The sequence below is a fragment of the Seriola dumerili genome, unplaced genomic scaffold, assembly GCF_002260705.1.
Source record: "Seriola dumerili isolate Sdu_G_001 unplaced genomic scaffold, Sdu_1.0 BDQW01000138.1, whole genome shotgun sequence".
Lineage (NCBI taxonomy): Eukaryota > Metazoa > Chordata > Actinopteri > Carangiformes > Carangidae > Seriola > Seriola dumerili.
Genome location: NW_019174393.1, coordinates 8,313,130 through 8,338,501, shown reverse-complemented (window position 1 = coordinate 8,338,501; position 25,372 = coordinate 8,313,130). Strand labels below are relative to the sequence as shown.

The following is a 25,372-nucleotide window of genomic DNA, read 5'->3' as shown; positions in this document are numbered from 1 at the left end:
GAATGTACTTTTATATTTGTACATCAACATATATTTTTATAATAGAGTTTACGGTTTTAACTGGATGTCTCCCCCCCAGATACTGGAACTCACTGTCCAACCTGGTGGCCTCCCTGCTAAACTCCGTTCGCTCCATCGCTTCCCTGTTGCTCCTGCTCTTCCTCTTCATCATCATCTTCTCCCTGCTCGGCATGCAGCTCTTTGGGGGAAAATTCAACTTCGACGAGACCCGACGCAGCACCTTCGACAACTTTCCCCAGTCTCTGCTGACTGTGTTTCAGGTAATGACACTATAAATGTTCCTGCTCTCTGTCTTGTTCTGTTGCTGTTTCCTCTTCCATCTTGGTTCATGTTCAATTCGCAGCTTGTGTCCATGAAATTATGGTCTTAATTTGCTCAGTACAACAAAGTTTAGAAGTCATTTAAACTACTATGAGTTTTTGAATGAAATTAAATCTAATCTATCACTGACGCAGGTGAAAATCTAATTTAAATCCAAAGATTTTCTTTATGCAGATTTTTGCTCCATTTCTTTCTTTTTCCACAGATCCTAACAGGAGAGGACTGGAACTCTGTGATGTATGATGGCATCATGGCGTACGGTGGACCCTCCTTTCCTGGCATGCTGGTCTGCATCTACTTCATCATCCTCTTCATCTGCGGAAACTGTATCCTACCACTGCAGAGGTCTACATGAGATAGGTGATGTGGATCTGAGGGGAGGTAGAGGTATGATAAATAATGACAAGGACTGAAAAATCTGTGACAAGTCTGGAGATAAATTTTATCCCGTCAAATGGATAACAGTGTGACTACTTGTGATTTGAATAAAATCGTATGCAGTTGCAGGAGGGAAGGATCTGTTTTGCATAGGAGGAAGCCAGAACTGTTTGCTGTAGGTCACTAAGTATTGCCACTCAAGCAGTTGGGAGTTCAGTGTCTTTCAGGTTCAGAAAGGTTACTAATTATTCACGTAGCCTGCCAGGATTGTTTGCAGCCAACCTGACTGATCTGATGGATCAGCAACATCCTTAACTTCAACCCTCTAAAACAGATATCCTACTGAATGTCTTCTTGGCCATCGCTGTAGACAATCTGGCCGATGCTGAGAGCCTGACATCTGCCCAGAAAGAAGAGGAAGAGGAGAAAGAGAGGAAAAAACTGGCCAGGTAAAGCGGAAAGAGAAAGAAAGACAGGTACAAGTTGGCTGAAGAAAAGAAAGAGGAAAAGAAAACATTTTTGTGTCTGTAACTGGTAGGGGGAGAGGAAGTTGGAGAGTTTGGCAAATTTCAACAGCATGAAGGGAAAGCTTTATCTTACCACATCCTGGATAGTCAGTAATGCCCAAAGATATTTGCGGATTCTGATAGTAGAGCCTTGAAATCAAACTACTAAAAATGACAATTAGAACATGACTGTATTATTAGGTTTTTAAGACAGGCTGTCTAAACCAATTTTATTGGGTAATTTTAGCGTCTCATTGCCTGCAAAGGTAATTTGTCAGCAACGGTAATGTGAGATTTTTAGTGCAGCTGAGGAAGACACTGTTTCCCTCAGTGACACAAATCATTAAATGTCTCCTTCTTGGTTGCAACCTGTATTGATCTGAAGAAAAAGTGTAATCGAAAACAATAATTTGCCTGCCCACTATCCTCTTGGTTTGATTATAACAGCACAGCCACTCTCTATGATTGAAATACATCCCCTCATTGAAAATGTGACATTTTTTAAAAGTGTTTATTTTGTCCTTGTGGTGTTAATTTATATGTGGTTCAATAAAAAAAACAGTAGATTAACGTGGGCTCAGTCCACTAGGGTTGGGAAAATGCTTAAGGTGAGGATCTTTTCTCCAGGCTTGCCAGTCCAGAGAAGCGTCATGACAACGAGAAGCCGCCTCTGGAGGAGGAGAAGAAGGAGAAAATAGAGCTGAAGTCCATCACTTCTGATGGAGAGACCAACACTGCTACTAAGGTGCACACAAACACACACACATCAAGAAAGACTGAAGTAGCCACATACTCCAATAAGTGCATGCATGTATGTTTTCGGAGAAATGAATGAACAGATGAATTAATGTAATACTCTCTCTCCCTCTGCAGATCAACATGGATGACTACTGTGGAGATGAGACTGAAGAGAAGAATCCATATCCTGCAAATGATTACATAGGTAACGCACAGCACAACCGCAAACCATATGTGTGTAAGGAGTATTAAGGCGTGAGTGGGTAAATGAGTAAATGAGTACATGAATGAACTTGTACATCAACAAAAAAAACAACTTTTTCTCATATCTTTCCTTCCTCCCTTTTTCTTTCTCTTCCTCCTCTCTGTCCTCCTCATCAGGAGACGATGATGATGATGAGCCAGAGATGCCAGTGGGCCCGAGGCCGCGGCCACTCTCCGACATTCAGCTGAAGGAGAAAGCCATTCCCATGCCTGAGGCCCGTGCTTTCTTCATCTTCAGCCACACCAACAAGTAAGAAAACTCCACGATTCTGCCTCTCTTTTTGTTTCTTCCCCTATACCTTCCTTTTCTTCCCTGTCTTCTGTTTCTTCTGATCTCAGTCTGTTTCTGTCTGTGCTTTATCATCCTCTTAATTCCCATCTCTTAAATTTCTTGATCATTCAAAATTTCCAGTTATTTTGTCTATCAAGAGACTCGAATACGATTATCTCACTCTGTCTCTCTCTACCTGTGTTTCTCTCACTTTATTTTCTAGATTCAGGGTTCTTTGCCATAAGATCGTCAACCACAACATCTTCACCAACCTCATCCTCTTCTTCATCCTGCTCAGCAGCATCAGTCTTGCAGCAGAGGACCCAGTCAAGAATGACTCCTTCAGAAACCAGGTGACAAACCAAAAATACACATTATGTACGTAAATACAGTATAAACACATACAAGGCTGAATATACATTAGGGCACAAACAGACGGGAACCCTGTAGCCATCATTAGTTGCCCACACGCATTACTTCTGTACTAAATGGATTATTTCTAACAGCAACATATAGAGGAGCCTAAGCTTATTGTGACTGGCCTGTTACACTTAATGCGATTTCTTCCAGAGTACTGTAACTGTGATTAACTTCATGTTAAGAAGATGTGAAACGCCTGTTAAAACATACAAAAACCATGGTTAGAAAAATTATACCCTTCAGGCTTTTTGTTCACCAGCATTTAACCGAGAACATTTATTGATAGTTTTGTTTAATTTACACATACAACTGTCTTTCTATCTCCAAGCTCAAAATATATGAAACGTTATCTGTACATTTCTATGCAACATCAGAACACTAATAAAGCATCGCTATGTTGTTTATATACTGATGTGCTTATGGCTGTAATTGGGTCAGAGTCTATAATTGTGAACTGCATGTGCAATGCAAAGACTGTGCACTGTGTGTGTTGTATCTGTTTCTGTACATTATTTCTTCTCTCAGTAAGCAAGACAAATCCCCCGGAGGCTAATAAAGATCTATTTTATTGTATTTTCCATGGCTTTGGTATGGGCTGCTGTATTAGTCTACTCAATTAACCTTCATCTTAAACCTTAATGACATAATTCATCCTGTTTTTCAGACTCTGTTTTGTTTTCAATGTCTAATTCAGTCTTATCGGAATTCATTATCCTTTGACCTCAACTTCAGCATTATTATTTCAGTATGTTGTGGAGTCATCCAGGACCATATCCTCACAGCCGACCACAAGTTGTTGTAGTGTGGTTCTAAACCCTAGGAATGCTTTTGTGTAGTACTCATCTAATTCTAAAACAACGATGCTCTTTGTTGTATTTTCAGATTCTGGGCTATGCAGATCATGTCTTCACTGGACTGTTCACTATAGAGATCATCCTTAAGGTATAGTGTTTGGCATTTACGGTGTAGGATTAGTGGCCTACATGATCTTTGTGTGCTACAGTACGCATTCTCTGTAGTTTGATATGGTCCAAATCTCTCTCTGCATGTGGGAGTCAGAAAAGCCTCCAAAAGGCAGCTGATATTTGGCCGTGTTTCCAAAAATTCCCTTCTCATCTTGTACTTAAAGGCAGCTAAAACAAAGGCTAAGAACTATTTGCAGATAATATGTGAACCTGTATGTGGTCCATCATATATGCTCATCATGTGCAGTATTAAGATGTGGTATTTGACCCTTTGATCTCTATAGATGACAGCCTATGGAGCCTTCCTCCACAAAGGTTCATTCTGTAGAAACTATTTCAACATCCTGGACCTGGTGGTGGTCAGTGTGTCCCTCATCTCCTCTGGAATACAGTGAGTGCATTATAATGTCTGTCAAACACTTTCGGGTTCTTCTTCTTTTTAATCTAAAGTCTTGTACACCTGAATTACGTGGCGACAATCCCAAACAACGTTAGTGTAGCTTACAGTGTCATGAAATGTACATTTGTGTTATTACATGTGAGAACACCAGTCAGCCAAATAGTGACTACTGCATGAGACACAGTCCAAGTACACACAAATCAAATGGAGTGGCTAAGTGGGGAAAATGTTTTCGTTCGTAAATTGCCCTATGCTTCATACTTCTCTCTATTCTCTAACAACTTTACACTTCATTACTCCCAATCCTTTCTCTCTTGGTGATGTTTATTAAAAATGTTCTCTGCTTCTTGTAGCAAATAAGTCCTTTGAAATGCTTTGATATCGCTGATGTTTAATATGCTATACCACACTCTCTGTCTCTAATTCTTAATAGACTAGACTTCTCGACGTAAGTCCATATTAGTCCATATTAATAACCCTATTAACAGACCTTCACTTTAAATGTCTAAAACTGTCACACTTTTGAGTTGGTATTTCTATGGTCTTGGAGAGTTTAGTCGAAGCCTCCCTCAAAGGAAGAAAATAGAAACATTATAGACATGTGTAGTTTAGCAGGATTTTACTGTATAGATAATAAATGGGTAATTTCTTATTATGTGTGCTTTTACAGGAAATGCATGCCAAAATGCCTCTTTAAAGGCAGCAGCAACGTGGGTTTGTTGTGTTTCTTTGGGTAAATTACCCTGATACTGTAGATACATATCATATCCAATTAATGGTAGTAGGTTTGTTCATCTGTTCCTTGTCATAGATTTGGGAGCAGGTCTGACTGAGTTTTCATATTTCTGGATAAAGTGAACTCTCCTGGGCTATAGAAATGACATCTGAATGCTAAAACACAGTGTTTTTTGCCCGTTAAAGGTAGTAAGTGGGTGGGATTTTTCTTGAATGATTCACAGTCAAATTAATTGTGACGGTGCTGCATCTGGTAGCGTCTGCAGGCGGTGTATTTGTTTAATTATTTAGCAGTGATGCTGTTTTACTATTATTGCTACCCAATGATTACATATCTATCTGATTGAGTATAAATCTATACATCTCTCTTCTGTAGTTGTAGAAAAGCTGTAAAAGCAGAAAAGTCATACTTTATATACACTATTGATATTACAGATGACTTGACATCAGCAGACATGAAAGAACCATGGCAGCTTGGCCAGTGTGAAACAATATCTGAAGACCTGATATCTATTTTTGATCGAGCACTCCATGTCTTCCTCATCAGATAAATAGTGTACAGTAACAGGTTCTTCATCCCCATCAGCTCAGTAAATTGAAGTACGTTTTTTAAAGTTATGTTTAAAATTCAGTTGACATTTGTCTGGATCCTACTGTCACTAAAACATATCCTCACAGCTGGTTTGACTGTGTAATGTTACTGATAACATCCCACTCCACATGAACTACCTTTAACTGCCCTTAAACTTTACCTTCCTGTGTAAAAAGTTGCGAAACGGGTCTTTTCCTTACTGTCTGTTTAAAAGTCAACAGAGTAATGTCTTTCCTTTTAAATCACTCCCTTAGCCATTTAAAAAGTCACTCCCTTAAATGGATACATTGACATTTTGAATATATTTTTTTCTGTCTACCTTTGTCATACTGTGGGAAAAGGTTTTTGTGTTTGTTCTTCCGTTAACTGAATAACTGGCTTATTAGCCTTTCCCACCTAAAGTAAAAATAAAAGATACTGGCAGATATCAAGTAGTAATAATTACATTCGTACAGCCTCATTCAGATTACCGAAGAACCAACGTTCAAGCTTTTTCCAAATATTTAAAATAAAATTCAAAATGTCAAGGTAATCATTTGACTCTTTTGTTTTGTATGTAAAACTTTTCCTTTCAACCACTTCCTTTAAAAGGTTACACTCTTTGACCTTTGGCACATGCTGACACTCTCTTAAAGCACAATAATGCTCTGTTTGCCTGTGAATGTCTGTTTGTGTCTCTGTTGGTCTGTGTGTGTGTTGTACTGTGTATGTTTGTCCATGTATCATATGTATCTGTGTGTTTTTGTTATTGTACAAAACCTGATATGGATAAATAACCAATACTTTTGGAGGTGCTATCAGTCAACAATATCATTTTCTAAAACAAGTATATGATTAATATTTGAATAGTAATTTCTGAAATTTAATAAACTAGAGTTTAATCCATTTTTTATTTGGCCACTTAAATTTAAGTAAAAAAAGATGTTTGATTTCTTCCAATCCCCCTGTTATTTGTTATAGTAGTAAGAGTAGTTTGAAATATGTTTTTTTTGCATACTTTCTGTAACAATGATATTAAGCAAACATATATTCTTGATTTTGCACAATTTAAGTCCACCTTTACTTATCTTTAAAAAGAATCATGGTTATTTTCATTTATTTCTTTTTTAAATGTTTTCAGCATTATTTTTCTTTTTGAGAATCACATACGATTTTGTTTCTGTTCACTTGTTTTTATCTTTTGAATTTCCTTAGCTTGTGTGTCGAGTTGTCTCAATGTCCTCTGTTTGTGTTAAAAATCTTAAACACAGATGCTATTGAAAGTTCCCTAGGATGTGTGTAGTTCCAACCTCGCAAATATGTCTCAATGGTAAAATCTGTGTGTAATCAGATTGGCTGGTTCAGTAGTTTAATCTCCTGTGTTTTGCAGGTCCAGTGCAATTAATGTGGTGAAGATCCTGAGAGTTCTGAGAGTGCTCAGGCCACTAAGAGCCATCAACAGAGCTAAGGGACTAAAGGTTAGCACAATCAGACATAAAGACACATAAAACACACTTACACTGTTCCTAACAAGACACACACACACACACACACACACACACACACACACACACACACACACACACACACACACACACACGTCTATATATATATATATATATATATATATACTTACTGTCATTTCTGGTGTGTTTTCCAGCATGTAGTGCAGTGCGTGTTTGTGGCCATCAGGACCATCGGCAACATCGTCATCGTCACCACGTTGCTCCAGTTCATGTTCGCCTGTATTGGAGTACAACTCTTTAAGGTAAAGAGGAAAGGAAGGTTAGAGGGAAGAGCTGTTATGATCATGTTTTTTAAAATTAGTGCTAACGTACAGTATTACATTTCTATGTTTTTCCATCAGGGCAAGTTCTTCTACTGTACCGACAGCTCTAAACAGACTGAGGCAGAGTGCAGGTAAGAGATCCCTCCTCCACACACACGCTTGTTAATCTCTATTTAACAACTGGATGAAACAAAGATGTGAATATGTGTTTGTGTGTATGTGTTGCTCTTCTTGTATTTATAGGGGTTCCTACATCATGTATAAAGACGGTGACGTGGGGAAGCCTGTCAGAGCCTCGAGACTGTGGGAGAACAGTGACTTTAACTTTGATGATGTCCTGCAAGGCATGATGGCTCTGTTCGCTGTGTCTACCTTTGAGGGGTGGCCAGGGTGTGTGTCTACATACAAACACAATGCACATACAGTATATATTGATGTCCCTATTGTATGTACACTGTGTGTTTGCTTTTTAAATTTTTTCTCAGTATCCTCCCATAACATTTCAAATATTTAAAGTGTTTTACTTTAGGAAATTAAGGTTTAAGTGCCTTTCTTCTCCTCCTCTTACTGTCCTATATATTGACCTCCTGTCACTCAATAAATCTTCCCTCTCTCTCCTGCTTGCCCTCAGGTTACTGTACCGGGCCATAGACTCTCACGCTGAGGACGTCGGGCCCATCTACAACTACCGTGTGGTTATCTCCATCTTCTTCATCATCTACATCATCATCATTGCCTTCTTCATGATGAACATCTTCGTCGGTTTCGTCATTGTCACATTCCAGGAGCAAGGAGAGCAAGAATATAAGAACTGTGAGCTGGACAAGAACCAGGTAGTGTCCGTGGGTGTTTAATATGAAGTTATAACTGAATTTGTGCAGAGCATTGCTGTGTAACTACAGTTTTATGCTTTTTGTCTAGCAGCTAAATAGACATGAAGTATGAGTTTTCAGGTTACAGTAGAAGACAGAGTGACTCTGCTGTTCTGACTGAAGTGGGAAAGTCATTTTGTCATTCAGGAGGCACAAGGGAGAAATAATGGAGGCCAGGCAGTGGGGGTGACACATGGAAGAATCTGGAGAGGCTGAACATGAGTTTTAGGGGCTGAACTACTTCAGGAGTCCAACCAGGAGGGAGCTGCAGCAGTTCAGACAGAAGATGAGACTAAAGCTTAAAGAAGGAGCTAGGCCAAGTCCCTGCATCTGTGTTCTTTGCGATGATCCATGTCTGAGAAAAAACATGGAAACGTAGATAGAGAATAGAAGAATCGTCTGGGATGGAAAAGGCTTTTGTAGACTGCCAAAAGACAATTCTACAGCTTTTCCTCCGTGATGGTCTGAGTACAGAGAGACAGAATGAACAGGAGTTGGGAAACTACATCAGCAGATAAATTTAAAGGAAAATGTCAGTGTTTGTGCATATTTACGTGTGTGTGTGTGTGTGTGTGTATCACAGCGTCAGTGTGTGGAGTATGCCTTGAAGGCCCGTCCATTGCGCCGCTACATCCCTAAGAACCCCTACCAGTACAAGGTGTGGTATGTGGTCAACTCCACCTACTTTGAGTACCTGATGTTCACACTCATCCTTCTCAACACCATCTGTCTGGCCATGCAGGTGAGTCACACATTCGTTGACTAATTCACATACACACATAAAATGGGGAAATATAACCATCGCGGCACCTCCCATAAAACTACCACTCGGTGGACATTACTGAAGTGTTTGTGTGTCTTTGCAGCATCATGGACAGACCTCAAATTTCAATGATGCCATGAACATCCTCAACATGCTCTTCACTGGACTTTTCACTGTGGAGATGATCCTTAAACTGATTGCCTTCAAACCAAGGGTAGGTCCACTACTCTAACCGCAGGATAGAATAACAGAGACTACAGTAAAGTAGAGCAGCACACAAAATATAATATACAAATCTATGTACTAGTTACAACCAGTGAGAAGAGAAAACAGACATTTCAGCCATCGAATCACATTTATTGCAGATAACCTCTTACTGATGTTGTTCTGTTTATTCCTTATCCCTTTTTGATTTCCACCAGATGGTAATTACGATACCATGGATGTAAAACATGATTAGTGGACGGCATCATGTGGTTTTTAATCTCACTGCTCCCTTGTTACCCTTCTGTTGTTGTGAAGTACATGTAGATGCGTGGGTTTATTGGTCCAATCATAGAAGTTCTTGGTGCATCAGCTATTTAAACAGTAACAGATGGGAATGCTTCCATCTTCTGGAGCAGAGTAAAAAATGAAAAGGAAAATCCTTGAACACAATCGATAGCAAAAACATAATTTAATATTACATTTGTACTCTTATCTCTATTGTTGCACAGCACAGGTAGTAAATCAAAAGATGAGTTTAAGTTTCCAGAATCACACAGCAATGACAAAACACATAATGGCTCTATACTTCACAGCTCACTGTCTGACTTCTTTAATACACTGAAGTTAGTTTGAGAAATATGATGTTTAAATTAAACCGCCTGCTAAGGGTAATTTTTTCTTTGTCTTATTTTTAGACTCCCCTCCAGGATACCTAGCAACAGTAGCAGAGTCACTTTTACACATTATGCTCATTCAAATCAGTATATTATAACCAAGTTCTAAACTACGAATTCAAACTACCACTGGTTTAAAAAATACCATTATTTTTAGTTTTAAGTTAATTGCTGGAAGTTAGTCGTTGAGATTAATGAATGTCATCCACAAAAATATCAGCATGGGAGCCAAAGATTTCTAACTACTAATTAAAACTTAATTCTGTTGTTTTTCTAATTAGCTCCAAAGTCCAAATCATGTTCTACAAAATGTGTCATTTTATTAGGATGGATGAAAGATGATTATCTTGTAATAACTTTTGAAAGTAATTATCTACTTAGACCATTTAGTCTGAGTAACATAAAACGTGCCCTGTAGTATTTTCAGACATAGGCAGACCCAGTTAAAATAAACCCATGCAGGACAACTTTTAGGGCTTGGAAATTGACATCATGCTGCACTGCATTATTTATGTAATGTTATGCAATGTTTACCTCAAGTAAGGGTGCTGTAAACTGCCAGATTTTTCTTTTTTTTAATGAGGGTTTCTTTAAAACAAATAAACAAACGGATACTTGTTTGTCTTCTTTCATCGGTTTAATCTATAGTACGGCATGATGACATATTCCCAAGCCATAATGAACAATGCTAATGAAATTGGCTTATTGTTTCCAAAACACTGGGTGGGTGAGTGAGTTTCAACTTTAGGATGTACCTTGTTTTCTATGGTTTGACTTTGATAAGCTCTTGCCTTAAACAGCTGTCACACAGAGAGGACCAGCTTACTAACACTTTTACTTCTCAGGTATTACAGCTGTCAAATCAGACACCTGGAATTAGCTGCAGTAACGTTTATTCTATGTAGAAGATTTGTGCTAATGCATTTAACTTTTGAACAGGTTTCACTATCTCAGTCTCCGCCATGGAACAGCAACACTTACAATGATTTGCTGTTTTTACTGTGTTTTTTGGTTTGAATGCTTGAGTACATTTTTTATGAATCTCTTATTGGTGCATAATAGTTCCTGCATAACCCCAAATTATTAAAGCCTGTGTAATCTACCATATGTTCAGTTTTAATCAATGCATATATCAGCTTTTGGATACTAGTGCTGAGCTCTGTTTCACTAATGTTTAACTGGTTTTACATTAATAATCTTATGCCTCAAAACAACTAAATTAAAGAGTTTTGATTTTTATGATGATACATCAGGTGCTGATTACAGATGATGAAGCTCAAAATAGATCAATAAAATCGATCTTCTCTCAGCATCCCTCTGTATGCTCCAATTTACCAGTTTGAGCAAACAACTGAATAGGATATGTTGTTGTGTATACAACTTAATGTTTGTTGTTGAAAGTTATACAGTTATTCTTAAGGTTTACAGAGTGCACTATTGGAAAACAATTAGCCGGAATCTGAATGAGATGTAATTTATTTTACAGTATATGGAAATCATTCTGAAAGGCCTCGTGCCGGCCAGCTTGGCTGTTATTCTAAGCTCACTTAAGTATGCCCAAGCAGGTGTGTCGACACCAAGAAATAAGTCCCTGGTTCATAATAACTTTCTCAGATGCACCTCTCTCTGTTTACAGTACAGATGGTGTCATTTTATCTTACTAGCGTAAGTAATACTGTTTTGGCCTGATGCTGTAAAGATGTTTTTCATAAGTGCCCACTCTGTACCACTGCTGATGATGAATAGCCCACAATAAGTTAAGTAAACAAAGTGACTTTTCATAGTCACTGCCACAGCATTGCAGTATCATCCCAAGATGCAGGCAGAAGACCTAAATAACTGCTATCTAACACGCCATCCTTAACAGAGCAGGAAATTCAGCTGCACTTGATGAACAGATACTGTAAAGGAGACAAGTTGTTTCTGTTCATTAGAATTAGAAATAAAATGTGTCCTTTCATGTGTTGTTTCATCAAGCGTAGCTGATTTTTCTGTTTCCTAAGTGTACTGTACAACCTCATACCACCTTAATAGGGCTGCGAAGTGGCAGCAGATGTTGTTTTCCTTCTAACCTACCTTTCTTACCCTCCTCCTCCTCCTCCTCCTCCTGCTCACCTCATCCTGTGTAGGGGTACTTTAGTGATCCCTGGAATGTGTTTGATTTCCTCATCGTAATTGGCAGCATAATAGACGTCATTCTCAGTGAGATCAACGTAAGTACGATGCCCACTTTCACACCCCTCTCTCTCTCTCTCTCTCTCTCTCTCTCTCTCTCTCTCTCTCTCTCTCTCTCTCTCTCTCTCTGTCTTGTGCCCTCTTATTTCCCCTAAATCTTTCATTTCTGTCAACTCTCCTTTCCTTTGTGTCTATTCTGTGTTGTGCTGTCTTTTCTCTTCATCTCGCTCTCTTCTTTGTCTGCCACTATTTTCTCTCCTTCGTCTACCTTCTTCTTCTTCCATCCTTAAATCCAAGATGGCCGCTTCCACTCAGGGGACCCCCCAGCCGCAAAGGTTCCTGAACAAGAACAAGCTTCTTCCTGTCTTTCATAAAAAAGTAGAGGCAACAGAAGCAGGGTTTAGCTTTGAACGCAAAGGGTTTCGGTCTTGCGTCCTCCTTCCTTACAGTATCTCAAATGTTGTTGGGTCCTTGAATTTTTTTTTCAATTTTTGTCAGACTGTGACATGTCCTCAGGTTTGATTCCCTAACTAACTGAACTAACTCACTGACCAATCACAAACAGCCTTACACGCCTTTTCATTTTCTAACTGCAGCAGCAGGGGCATTTTTTAGTTGTGATTGTGTTGCAATTTGTTCTTTACTGTTGTTCTTGTTGTTGACATTTTCCTCTCATGGATAAGCATGACCGATCGCCGCTGCTCTTCCTCTGCTGTCCATCTCTTTCAGACTGCAACTTCTTTTCTTTTTTTGCCGTTTAATTTTGTTGTTTCTTTCCCTCTCTCCTCCTACTAAAAACTCCAGTGCTCATGGATATAATATTTTTTATCTTATTTTTCTCCTCTCTCCTTTATTTTCTGTTCTTTCCATTTTTTTAAATGTCTTATGTTCTGTCCTTTTTTTCTGTTGTTTTTCTGTCCTGTCCACCCCTACGCAGCATTATTTTGTTGATGCATGGAACACATTTGATGCCTTGATAGTTGTGGGTAGCATTGTTGACATAGCGATCACTGAGGTTAACGTAAGTAGTCCAACTCCCTCCCTCCCTTCCTGCCTGCCTGCTCTGCCATTCCCACACACACAAACAGGCCGAGCACGATACCCATCTCGCATGCTTTCAAATGATTAGGAAACTTCAGCTGCACAACATTTGAACTTAAGAGATGGCTGAATAAGTCTGGCAGTGAAAACAGCCAGATGTAGCACAATCAAAACAGAGCACAGTCCTCTCTGAAGGGTTTGTGTAATTTAAAACATATGAATATACGATTTTTATAGTTTCTTCCCTCAACATCTCAATATCTTTTTACATGGTCGATTTTTTTCGTTCCATCATATTATTTGTTAAAATGTAATTATAACATCAGAGGCAGCAGAACAACTTGTTTCCGAACTTGTTCTCAATGTTCTGCCACACCTGTACCTTGTCACTCAGTTTATATTCAGCAGTGTAATAAGGCTGCAGACCAAACTTTCTTTTAATTGCAAGTGTTTTGTTTTGATTTTCTAATATTTGAAACGGTTCAGATGGGTATTCATGCTTCGGTCTGCTGAGCATCAATAGCATCAATAACTATTGCATTTGTCAATAGAACCTATTGCATTGTCTCAGCACTGGGTTTGGTTTCACATTGGGTTTATTTGATCTTTAATCACTGCCACAGGGGATAGTGTCCATTCCCCTGGCATGATGGACACTGTATAGCATGACAGATATAAAGGTGGTATATCCAGGCCTGGTACTAAATATAATGTTGTTTCAGAAATCTATTGCTGTTTCAGAAAAGAACCACATTTTCTACAAATGTTAGATTTTTTGGAAAGAATGAAGGAATGCAGATTTTCATTCTTGGACAATGGTGTTTTTTGACCGCAGGGTCATGAAACTCTCAATTCATAGATCACCAGAGAAACTTTAAATTCAAATACAAGAAAAATACAAGTTGCTATTGCGTTTTTTTTGTTTTGTTTTTTTTTTTGTTATTTTTGTCCAACAATAGCATTGTGTAGACATGGGGAACAATTTGATCCATAAATGGATTTACTCAGGACCCATGAAATTTATGTAAATGTATGTATGAATTCATTTATCATCGACGTGAAGGCCCTATGCTCAACAGTGGGGCTGAATAAGAATGAATATCCCAAGCACAAGTCAAATGTTGAGTGTCTATTGTATTTACACTTCAGGGATAATTGGTGTTTTATTCATGTGATATTTAAAGCGCTCTTTGGCAGAATAGTCTGAGAACCATGCAAAAATGAAAAGTGTGACTGGGCAGAATTCCACTTCATTTTAGCCTTAGAAGAAAATAATTTTGTACTATTATTAGACTGGCCAAAGAGATGAATGTCACATTAAAAAAAATCATTCTTTATACTGTGAAGGAGGTTTTTGTAGGAAAGTATATCTTTTCATCCATTTGATGCCTCGCCTTCCATCTGCAAACAAAAATCTCGAGTAGCAAACATCCAGTGAAAATAACTCAGAAGTCAAAATGTAGTGTAAGTGGCAATTCAGTGGGTGGAGGAGGTTCTCTGTGAGGTCAAGTTTGATGTGCTGTCTGTGTGTCAGCTTATAAAGACACGCACACCCTACAAATCAGTTAAAATATACATCATCTCATCTCCCTGTGGATAATCCTCTAAATGCAATAATGTAGTGTTTTATAAAATAAAGACTGAAAGCAGGGACAGACAGCTAGGCTGGCTCTGTTGAAAGGTAAAACCTTTACCTCTAAAGCCTGTAAATTAATCTGTTTAATTCATGCAAAAATTATAGTGTAAAAACAATAAGTTGCTGTTTTACAGGAGGATTTTGTTGCATTTGGACAGAGCTAGGCTAGCTTTTTGCCTGTTTCCAATCTAAGCTAAGATATCCTCCTGCTGGTTCCAGCTTCATATTTAACCAGAAGACACAGAAATGTTCTCATCTAAATCTCAGCAAGAAAGCAAATGAATGTAATTGTTTGATTATGTCACATCTGTTATTGGCTAATTTCTTTTGAAAACCAGATAACTTAAAGGGGGTTCAGCGTAGGTTTGGCCGAACTCTTCTCTCAGTCTCAACCGCAAGTATGCTGCTGGATCGATTTGAGAACATGAAGCAAGGAAAGGATATGCACACGGGTACACTGGTATGTTGCACCGTGATGGAATGCAGTGTGTTTCACCTCAGACTGGTCAGGCATACAAATAAGGTTAGCGGATCCCAGGGGCGTATGAGCTTGGCACTTGTTTTCGTGCCTTTAGAAAGGGAATCCATTTGTCCCCATGAGAGGCTGACAAACCTGCTTATAAACAACACTCTAAACTGTGCTTGGATATTATATGTTTTATTCAGTTTTTCTATCTAGTTATTGCAGGAATTTGATGTCGGGAATTACAAATGTATCATAAATGTCTGTATCCTATTGTTGCCCTGCAGACAATGAATTTATCTGATCTTGAAGCAAAGTATACAGTAGTTGTGTCTACAGAGAGGAGAATATAAAGTTACATAAATATATACATAGACCAAATCCTAACCTTTTAATAAATTATGTCAACTGGCGATATTTGACCATTGAATCGATTAGCCACGATTATCTTGAGGTTTGTCGGGCCAGAGATATACATCTTTGTCATCTATACAAGTCACTGATGTTGCACACTTTGGTTTGGAGTTTGCCTTTGATTTGGTTTGATTGATTTGGTTGATTGGTTTGCAGTTATTTCTGAATGATCCACTGTTTTTCTTTCTCACCTCTAACCTAAAGGCATGCCCCAAGTCTTTGTTTTTTCCTCTTTGGTGGTTTTTAATGATTTGGGTGATGAGATGCCCAAGCTACCTTTTCTTTTTCTTTTTTTCCTTTTTTTTCTTTTTTTTTCTCTCTTTTAAGAAACCCTCCGCACTTCAATCCTGTGAGAACTCTTGACTGTTTTTGAACTGGGACCCTGTCACTTAAACGTTTTAAATTTTAGCCTGCCACTGCATTTCACCAGGCACTAAAGCACAAGGGAATGCTTTTTAACGTACTGAGCAATGCGATTGGAAACTAATAGGAGCAGTTTGCCAGCAACTAGCGCTCTTTTACTGCATTCCTAAGTGCAAAGTGAAGTGCAGTAACAGGCCAGCTTTTAAAATGTTATCACTTTGCCTTTACTAAATATTAAATGGGCAAAATATCTTGTTTGAGTGCACCCACTTTGCTGCTCTGTTGGGTGCCTGTTGACTTAGATTAGCTGCATTTTTTGTGGTCATCGAAACAGAATCCATCCTTAATTCTCAATCTCTAATTCTCCCCAGCAACCTGCGGGTGCTTCTTAAACCTTGTATGGTTTCTTTTACATTTTTGGTTTTGGTTTGAGTAGAAGTAGTGTGAACAGATTGGTAGTGGTTTGCTCTGAGCGGTGTCTTGCAGACGATGCCAGTATGGACTGCATCTATTTCTCTTTTTCTTTCTCTGTCTTCGGAATGCCTCTTCTTCTCCTCTCCATCTCGCTCCTCCTCTCTTTGAGCTTTTTCAGTTTACTTGACTCTTCTTTTATGAATGTTTATCTCTCTCTCTCTCTCTGTCTTCTATCTCGTTGGTTTGCGGTGTTGCTTGCTCACCTGAAATGCAAGCTGGGTAACATGGGTCTCTCATGCTTTTCCAATGCACAAAAAGGTCAATCCATTATGTGCTATATATTTAAACAAAGATTCTGATAGTATTTTTTTATGTTTTCAATCCCAGCGCATTAAAAGTTAAATGAAAAGCCATTTTTATGTTGCAGTATTACAACATACAATATCTGTATCAAAAAGGTGCAGAAACCTGAAATCTAGAGTAAAAATGTCCTCAAGAAACCCATGTTACCTTCTGAACTGACTGAACTGATGAAATTTTTGCTTGAAAAAAATGATGTGCAATGTGAGAAAACAGCTCATTTTCAATTTAAGTAAGCTCATGATTCCAGTGAGCTACAACTACAGTAACTCACATCTGCACGTATAGTTCAGCCTGAAAGGACTACAGTTTATTCATTTACAGTTTGACTTTCTTTTGGGTCAAAAATGACACTCCACAGATCCTCAAACACCACAAGTCCACTGTAGTCTTTGAAATTTATTTTCTGTCAGTTCATAATGAGATATAACAATGACGAATGATTGTAGTTAAATCTGATTCGGATTCAAAGCTTTGGTTTGACTTTGAAACTGAAGCAATTTCAGATTTGAATTATGGTTAAACTGAACCAGCCGGTCCCTTTGTGTAACACACACACACATACACACAGACAAAGACGCACATTCTCACATATTTTAGTTTTAACTTAATCTGCATTTAGTGTGTATCAATGCCATCTTCCCTCCCTGCTTCCTTCCTTCCTTCCTTCCTTCCTTCCTTCCTTCCTTCCTTCCTGCACATCTGTCTTCCCTTTATCCATCACTGTTTCCTTCCCCACTTCCTTCTGTCCTTCCTTCCCACAGTTTTCCTTCCCTCCCCTTCACACCATAATGCACCTCACTTCTTCAGACTTGTACACACACACGCACACACATACACACACACATACACACATACACACACTCTCCTCAGGCTTTCTTAGCGACTCCTCTCTTTGTAAAATCTTGAAATCAGCAAATTGTCAGTGTCCTGGTTCCTGGTCAGTTAGAGAAGTGGTGTAGAGTAAATGTTTCTAATACACAAGTGTATTGGTAAATAATAGTAAATATAAATTAAGTAACCTGTTACTCTATGTACATCATCTCTATGTGTGACCATAAAAGTATGTGTATGGCCCTGTTAGAATTCCTTTAAATGCCTCATTCCTTCTCTTTCCTTCCTTCCTTCCTTCCTTCCTTCCTTCCTTTCCTTTTTTCTTTGTTATAAGCTCACCCTCTCAAATTCCATCCTTCTCTCGTTTGCTTTCCTTCTTTGTTCAACTTTTCTAGATTCTTAATTTCTTTATTGAATTTTTAATTTTCTTTAATTTTTTTCCTGGATACTTTCCCTTTCCCTCTTTTTTGCTTTCTTTCCACTTTCTTTGTGGTAAGGTATTGTAACAGGGCCAATACCAAAGCAGAATGAACAGCTCCCGAGTCATAGATTAAACTACTAGTTGATCTATCACCCCCAGCAGTCTAAGATGTTGCAATAGCAGGGAAGACCAGTGGGTGTCTCCCTACAATATGCTATCTTTGTGCTCCTTGATGTTATTTAAATACCTCTGGGCTACGATTTCCAAAAGCATCCAAAATCATCTTTATCATCAGTGGAACTGACTGAGATGATCTTAACTTCCTGTTTTTTATTGTGGTATTCTGATGCCTCTTTGACCTGAGAGTAGATTAAAGTTATGGTCTGAGTAACTGACAATTACTGGGCCACAACAACATACATAAACGAAGGTACATCACATCATTATTTCACAAGGTCCAAACTGCTCTAACTTCTTTTGGGTCTTGACTATTCTCAGGTCAAAGAAGGGACTGAACAACACATTGTCAAAGCAGGAATTCTCCTTAAATGCCAAGATGCATTTGGTAAATGTAGCCTTAGCTTCAACCACTGTTACTATACTGTACCTTCAGCTGGCAGAAAGAAAAACAGATAGCTACAGAACAGCCACTCTATCCCAACATACACAGAGATCCATGAGCTCACATGACATGGGTAAAACATATAAATGCTGCACATAGACACGTAAACAGTCAGCTTTTTCCCCCTCAGTGGCTGCCTCAACCCCCATTCATTATTTTGGCCCTTAAGGCGTGGGGCAGAATTTTCCCAATATTCCTTCATGTTTCAATCTTCTAGTATTTTGATAAGTGATTGAGTCTGATGAGGTCCTCACAGAGGATGAGGCCAGTCTCTATATGTAGTAAAATCTTACAGAAATCTCCCTCCTGGCCCAGATGAAATTATGTTTTCTTTACCTTCTCACCATGTGATGGTTAATCAGAGACTGAACTCTCACTAGCCTGGTGGTTAGCCTGGGCAAGTGTGAAATTCTTACTACTTTTCACATAAAAACACACACCTACATGCACGGTGACACACACACGCACACCTACACACACACAGCAAGGCGCTGCTCTGGTGCTGATCTTTGTTGCCTTTCCTTAAAGCCAGCTGACTCCTCCTCGTCCTCGTCCTCCTCCTCTTCGCCCTCCTCCTCCTCCTCTTCCTCCTCTCACCCCCCTGTGGTAAGGCCAATGGTACGCTCCGACGGTAACCTCGTCCGCCTCCCTACCTCCTCCATCATCCCTCCATCCCTCCATCCTTACATCCCTCCTTCTGCTACGCCATCCATGGTATGATCCAAAACTTTTGGCTTCTCATTGGTCCTGTCATCTCCTCTCTGTCGCTCCTGCTTTCATCTGCAGCATGTCCAGAGTAACATTTATATAGCTGTTCTTTGTACTTTTTACGTCTTCATATATATGTATGGTGAAGGACACTGTATTGTGTAGACGTTGTTTAACTGGAGTCTTGTGACTTTTCCTTGAGTGGCTATTATTGTTGCCATGGCGCCCGCTGCCCCCACCTCCCCCATGGCTTGCAATCTGCTATCCCTTCCCTTATGGGTTTGGTATCTTTAGTCGTTCGTCATTGATGCAAGCCATTGTGGTCATGCTATCACGCTGTCTCTCTTTCTTCCACTCTTCTCCACTGGCCTGCCATCTATGTATCTATCTATCTATGTATCTATCTATCTATCAATCTATCTATCTATCTATCTGTCTGTCTATCTATCTATCTATCTATCTATCTGTCTATCGATCTCTTTACCTATCTGCCTGTCTGTGAGTCAGTCTATTTGTTTGGATGTCTCTTAGTAATTCAAACTATTCTTCATCTTCAGTCTCTCTCTCTTTCTCTGTTACACTTACTGTCACTGTATCTCTCCCGCTCACTGCCCCCACTCTCTCAATGGTACAATGGTGCCCACTGTGGTCCAGTTGTGGTATTACATGCAGTACAAAATTTTGATTTACACTCCTCAGAACTGTGTGTCATTTTCCGCATATCTGTCAGTGGAGTTTGGGACAACTCATGTCTTAAAGTTACTTGTCAACACTACAGCAGAAATATGTGACTTCTCCCTGTTAAAAGCACCTCAGTGTTATTATCCCAGAATTATAGAAAGGTCAAATTTGTGTAATGAATTTCCTAAACTTTGATTTCTGTTCATCATCTTGGAAAACCAGATTCTGTTGAAAAGTAACATGTGATATCTGTTATCCCAAACTGCAGTAAGATGTGTGGAGAATGGCAAGTTCTTATTCGGAGCAAACTGTGTATTCTCTGTGGGATTAGCATTAAGAATTGATGGCTTCTTGGAAAAACACAAATGGCAAAAAAAGATTCACAGGTCAGAGAGGTTGATGTTGTGCTTTTTGGGTCTCACTTAATTATTACAGTGAAGACGTGTAATATGGCGCCGTGCTGGTTATATTGTCATGGTAGAAATGCTGCATTGTATGCGGTTAAGTAATTTCTATTATATAGTGGTGTATTTGTGTGGAGGTTTTTTCCTTGTTATTTTTTGCATAGCTGTTATAGTTGCTGATGGTTTGGTACCTGTATGAACTGGTGTCTTTGACCTGAAATGATTAATCAGCTGTTTGTGATGTAATTGTGAATAACACACCGGGTTCTTAGCTGCTGTATTAACTGCATTGTGCTTTACACAGATCCTGATGTTGCCTTTGTTATTCCGTCTTTTTGTCCCAGAGAACGAGGAGCAGCATCATAAATAAATAAATCTGTATTAGAATAGCACTCAGCAAGATGGCTGAATATTTCATCACAGAGTTATTTCCTGTGGATGACTTCTGGGACAGTAGACAGTTAGAAAGCTACAGTGTCTCTCAACCTTGTGCCTAAGAACTTTGATCAGGCTTATTTTGAAGTATACCAAATAATGGATTCTTTAAATGCCTTGAGAGGCAAAATATTTTATGTTCATAGCAAGAGGCTCTGCAAATAAAAGGATTGCGTGGGTAAATACAGTTTCTAGAAGATCTAGTAAACAGAAGGTAGAGATGAAGAGATTTGCCACCCATGAAATTATAATTTTGTACCTGGCAGTGGGCAGTATATCTTTATCTTTATCTTTATCTCTATCTTTACCTGAACGTCACCTTTGGATTGTTTCTCCAGGTGGCCAGTTTCTTTGTGGCAGACAAACAATTAGCCTGCCTGCATGATTTATTGAAACAGGAGTCTGCCTGCAGGCTAGGATTTTTGTACTGTATCTGTTTTGAATTGTTATCAGTGATTTATGGAAGAGCTTACCTCCATCAGTGGAAGTCTTTCTGGCCCAGTCTCAGTTATTAGAATTTTAGTCCATACTGGTGCAGAATAACCAAATCCTTCATCTCCGCTACATGATTTTCTTCAGGGGATCATAAAGTGTTTTAATGCTTATTTGATAAATGTCATTGCAACGCTGGGTTGGCCTGTAATTGGATATGGAAACAACAACCGAGAATTCTTTTGTCACCATTATTGTGACACTAATGAGGTGAGGTAGAAGGAACAGCAGAGTGTTGTGACTTCAAGAACCAGAGAAGCTGTTTTGGTTTTAGATGTTTCAATTAGCTTCCTTTAATGTGATCACTGTAAAGTAACTTTGACTTGTCTGATGGTTGGACATATCCAGTTTATAAGGAGAAACAGGGGCAGTTGATCTGTTGATCTCTTTGTTGCCAAGTGATTTTTCCATGAAGCCACAAAAATAAGCATGATTGCCCGATTCTCTCCCAGATCTCTTTTGTCAGTTGATTTTGATGGGATTTTGTAGGACGCAGATTTCCATTTATTAATTCAGTGTGTGTGTGTGTGTGTGTGTGTGTGTGTGTGTGTGTGTGTGTGTGTGTGTGCGTGCGTGCGTGCGTGCGTGCGTGCGTGCGTGCATGTGTGTGTGTGTGTGTCATGTATATTTACATCCACATGTACGTGTGGGTGGGAATATGCATACAAATGTTTGTACGTCTGCATTTCCACATATGTCTGTGTGCGTGTTTGTGTGTTTGTATGATCATTTTTACCCATGTGTGTGAATGTGTGTGTGTGTGTTTCCCTCCCTTGGCTATCTGCATGTGTCCCCATGCGTCCTGTGTTTTTTCTTAAAAAAAAAAAAAAAACACCAAACCCCACCAAAAGGGACTGCAGAACTCTGAAGAGAACGCCAGGATCTCCATCACCTTCTTCCGGCTGTTCCGCGTGATGAGGCTGGTGAAGCTGCTGTCTCGCGGGGAAGGGATTCGGACCCTGCTGTGGACCTTCATCAAATCCTTCCAAGTGAGGGGAGAACCGGACACAACATGCTAGAGCAGGGGGTTGGGTTTACACAGGACATAAATGGCAGAGGAAAAGTGGTGCTTTAACCCTAATGTGACCCTGATGCCCTGATTTGGAGACCATAGTTCTATTTAAACTAGGCCCCAAACTGACCCCAGAACAGTTTTTAACAGATTTTATGATCTAGTGAAAGTGATTTTGAAGACTGTATGCCAGTTGCAGGTGTTACAATGTCCTACTTTCAACAAGGCGATTATATGCATAATTAACTCAGAGTAGACTCATTTAATGTTTATAAATATGAATCTTGTAATTTCAGATCTGAGTCACATGGAGTTAAAATGTCCTTGTTCTTGTGTAAATCCAGCCTAGTGGAGTCTCACAAGCCACCTTTCCTTTCCTTGCCTCATCCCTCCTCATCTCCACCTCCTACTTGTTGAGGAGGTCAGGCGGATGGGACACATGAGTGTTTTGTCTGTTTACCTACAATATGATGGGGGAGGAGGGAAAGAAAGAGGGAAGGTGTGAGGTAACGGAGAGGAGGTTTAGGAGTCTCAGAGGCAGGGTGGGACGTAGGGACATGAAGTTGGGAAACAGGCAGGAACTCAAAAACCTTAATCACCAGTCCCCCTCTCCTGTCTCTTCTCGTCTTTCTCCATATCTTCTTCTTCTTCTACTCTTTTTACTCTCGAACACCCTACAACTAACCCCTGAGAGCTCACCATTCCCTTTAGGCGGGTTAAGCAGTAGTTAAGTTTAACAAAGCACTCCACCAAAAAATGAAATCATTTGATAGAGAGTTATGGGGACATGAAAATAATCTGCTCTCTCTCTTGTGTTAGCTGAGACGGGCCACTTCATGCAATAGTGCATTCAGTGAAATTTGAAACATTGGCGATACAGCAAAAACCAGATTCATGGTTCTCAAGTTTATAATCATGAAAGGTTGTGAAAATGTTACTGTACTTAACACAAATAAGCTTTTTAAATCTTACTGTGTCCTTTATCACTCTTTCATATATCAGTGGTTTACATATTAACTTAGTTTTTCATTTATCTGTCATGATTTGGTCCTGCTCTCCCAGGCACAAGGGCAAAATTAGCCAGGAGCTCAGTTCCACACAGTTGACCAGGTGTGTAAATATAGAAGACAAACTTGTTCCTGCCATGTTTGGTTCATGTACAATATGTTGGGACTGGTCTCCTGACTAAACTCAGAGAGCAGTTTGTATTTTACTGAGGTTTTTCACTCTGAAGTCAGATGATTTGTCCTGGATTGTTTTTGGTGTTGTGCCACACAGGGCTGCAGATCAGTTCACTTTCATTTCATATAGTAGCAAAATATTTTTCATATTGCCCCTGCTAATCTGAAAACCTAAAAACTATCAAATTGATGTGTGAATTGAATCAACACTTTTTTTTTTTTTTAGCAATTATCTCTTAAATCAGCTGTAGACGAATTGGATGTGTGAGATTTGAATGAAAGTGAATGAACTCCAGCCTAGGTGCAGGATATTCAATGTAGACAACGTGTCACTGATGTGTCTCTCTCCTCTTCAGGCTCTGCCCTACGTAGCTCTGCTTATAGTGATGCTATTCTTCATATACGCTGTCATCGGCATGCAGGTAAGCGGTCGTTTTGTTCCCGTGTTTCCCCGCCTGTCTTGTTTTCTTCTCTCTTCATTTCTCCTTTAGCAAGCCTTTCGTCCTGTGTCTGTCCTCCTGGAGTCTTGTCATCTACAGCTCCTGTTTGGTCACATCGTCCTCCTCTTCTCCACTTTTCTTCCCCCTCTAGCTGTTGATATGTAGTTACTGTCTTTGTCTGTCTGTCCTTCTGTCTCTTCCACAAGCTGTTGTATAGTTTGTGTCAGTGATGATGAGCGGGAGACACTTTGATTTGATTTGCTGGGGACAGTTGGCCTCTAATTCTGATTGACTTCCTCTTGTCAACGCTGACATCCTATGCTGTGTGCTGTGACTACTTACTTCCCTCTTGTGCAGATGTTTGGTAAGATAGCGCTGCAGGATAACACGCAGATCAACAGGAACAACAATTTCCAGACGTTCCCTCAGGCTGTGCTGCTGCTCTTCAGGTGAGGAAGATTACTACCCTGTTCATCATCATCATAAGTTTGTGCTGTTCCTCCCTCATCTTCCTCCTTCCCATTTCTCTAAATATCTACTCTTTGTTCATGGATTCAAATAAACATCTTCTGCACTCTCGGTATTATCATTCTCTTCTATTTCTCCCTTTCATTTACCCTGAAAGGTTTTGTATATTTTTACATTAGAGCTTATCACTTTATGACAGTGGTTTAATTAAATGCCAAGGTGTCTGTAAGTGTCAAGCTGTAACTTTAGTTGATTCTGTGCGAAAATGTTCTGTCAGTTTGTGCTATGAGACCATGTTACTGTCAAGGCTCCAGCTTTAAATATGTAGAAGTCATCCCCATAATATCACCAATGATCTGATGTAGATTCACCAGTTACTCAGCATCTTCAGCGGCGTCCAAACCCTGTCCACCTCCATGTTCAATAGTTAGCTAATGTTGTAAACTTGAAGTTGCTTTACCACAAAGTATTGTGGTCCACTGAGGAGGACACCTTCTGCACAATCATCACAGGACTCAACTGATAATACATTTAACTGCCTGAATCCACTCCCAGAAACCTCTCTGTCCCATGTGGTTGCGGCGATGGTAAGATTCCATGCAGGGAACAAAAAAAAAACACAGAAACTGAAAAGATGGATCACATATAATTCAGTAGTACGCATTTTAAAATGATTTGATGTTTTTGTAAAAGTTTTGCCATAAAACAATAAAACGCACCATTTCTATCCTGTCAGATTCTGGACTGTCCCCTTCATGGAATATTTCATAGTATTCAGCTTCTGTTCAGAGAGACTTGGATACTTCATGTCTGCTACTACATATTTAAAATCTAATCTATCTAACTAATAGATAGATAGTAGCAAACCCCACCAAAATGATTGCAAAAAATAGAGTTGAAAAGCTTAATAGCA

At 39.3% G+C, this 25,372-nt stretch overlaps 1 protein-coding gene across 1 annotated transcript in view; it reads left to right on the top strand.

Moving 5' to 3' along the window:
- cacna1c (calcium voltage-gated channel subunit alpha1 C) overlaps positions 1–25,372 on the top strand; it is a 187,018-nt gene that overhangs the window by 152,647 nt on the left and 8,999 nt on the right. The window contains exons 16-36 of the mRNA XM_022749122.1: positions 80–281; positions 548–668; positions 1,055–1,169; positions 1,854–1,971; positions 2,100–2,169; positions 2,346–2,478; positions 2,723–2,852; positions 3,802–3,861; positions 4,169–4,275; positions 6,981–7,068; positions 7,251–7,358; positions 7,458–7,510; positions 7,623–7,769; positions 8,011–8,212; positions 8,835–8,993; positions 9,118–9,228; positions 12,025–12,108; positions 19,167–19,256; positions 22,219–22,347; positions 23,908–23,973; positions 24,349–24,440. Of these exons, the coding sequence (XP_022604843.1) occupies positions 80–281; positions 548–668; positions 1,055–1,169; positions 1,854–1,971; positions 2,100–2,169; positions 2,346–2,478; positions 2,723–2,852; positions 3,802–3,861; positions 4,169–4,275; positions 6,981–7,068; positions 7,251–7,358; positions 7,458–7,510; positions 7,623–7,769; positions 8,011–8,212; positions 8,835–8,993; positions 9,118–9,228; positions 12,025–12,108; positions 19,167–19,256; positions 22,219–22,347; positions 23,908–23,973; positions 24,349–24,440 (2,385 nt within the window). The remainder of the gene's footprint in view (positions 1–79; positions 282–547; positions 669–1,054; positions 1,170–1,853; positions 1,972–2,099; positions 2,170–2,345; positions 2,479–2,722; positions 2,853–3,801; positions 3,862–4,168; positions 4,276–6,980; positions 7,069–7,250; positions 7,359–7,457; positions 7,511–7,622; positions 7,770–8,010; positions 8,213–8,834; positions 8,994–9,117; positions 9,229–12,024; positions 12,109–19,166; positions 19,257–22,218; positions 22,348–23,907; positions 23,974–24,348; positions 24,441–25,372) is intronic.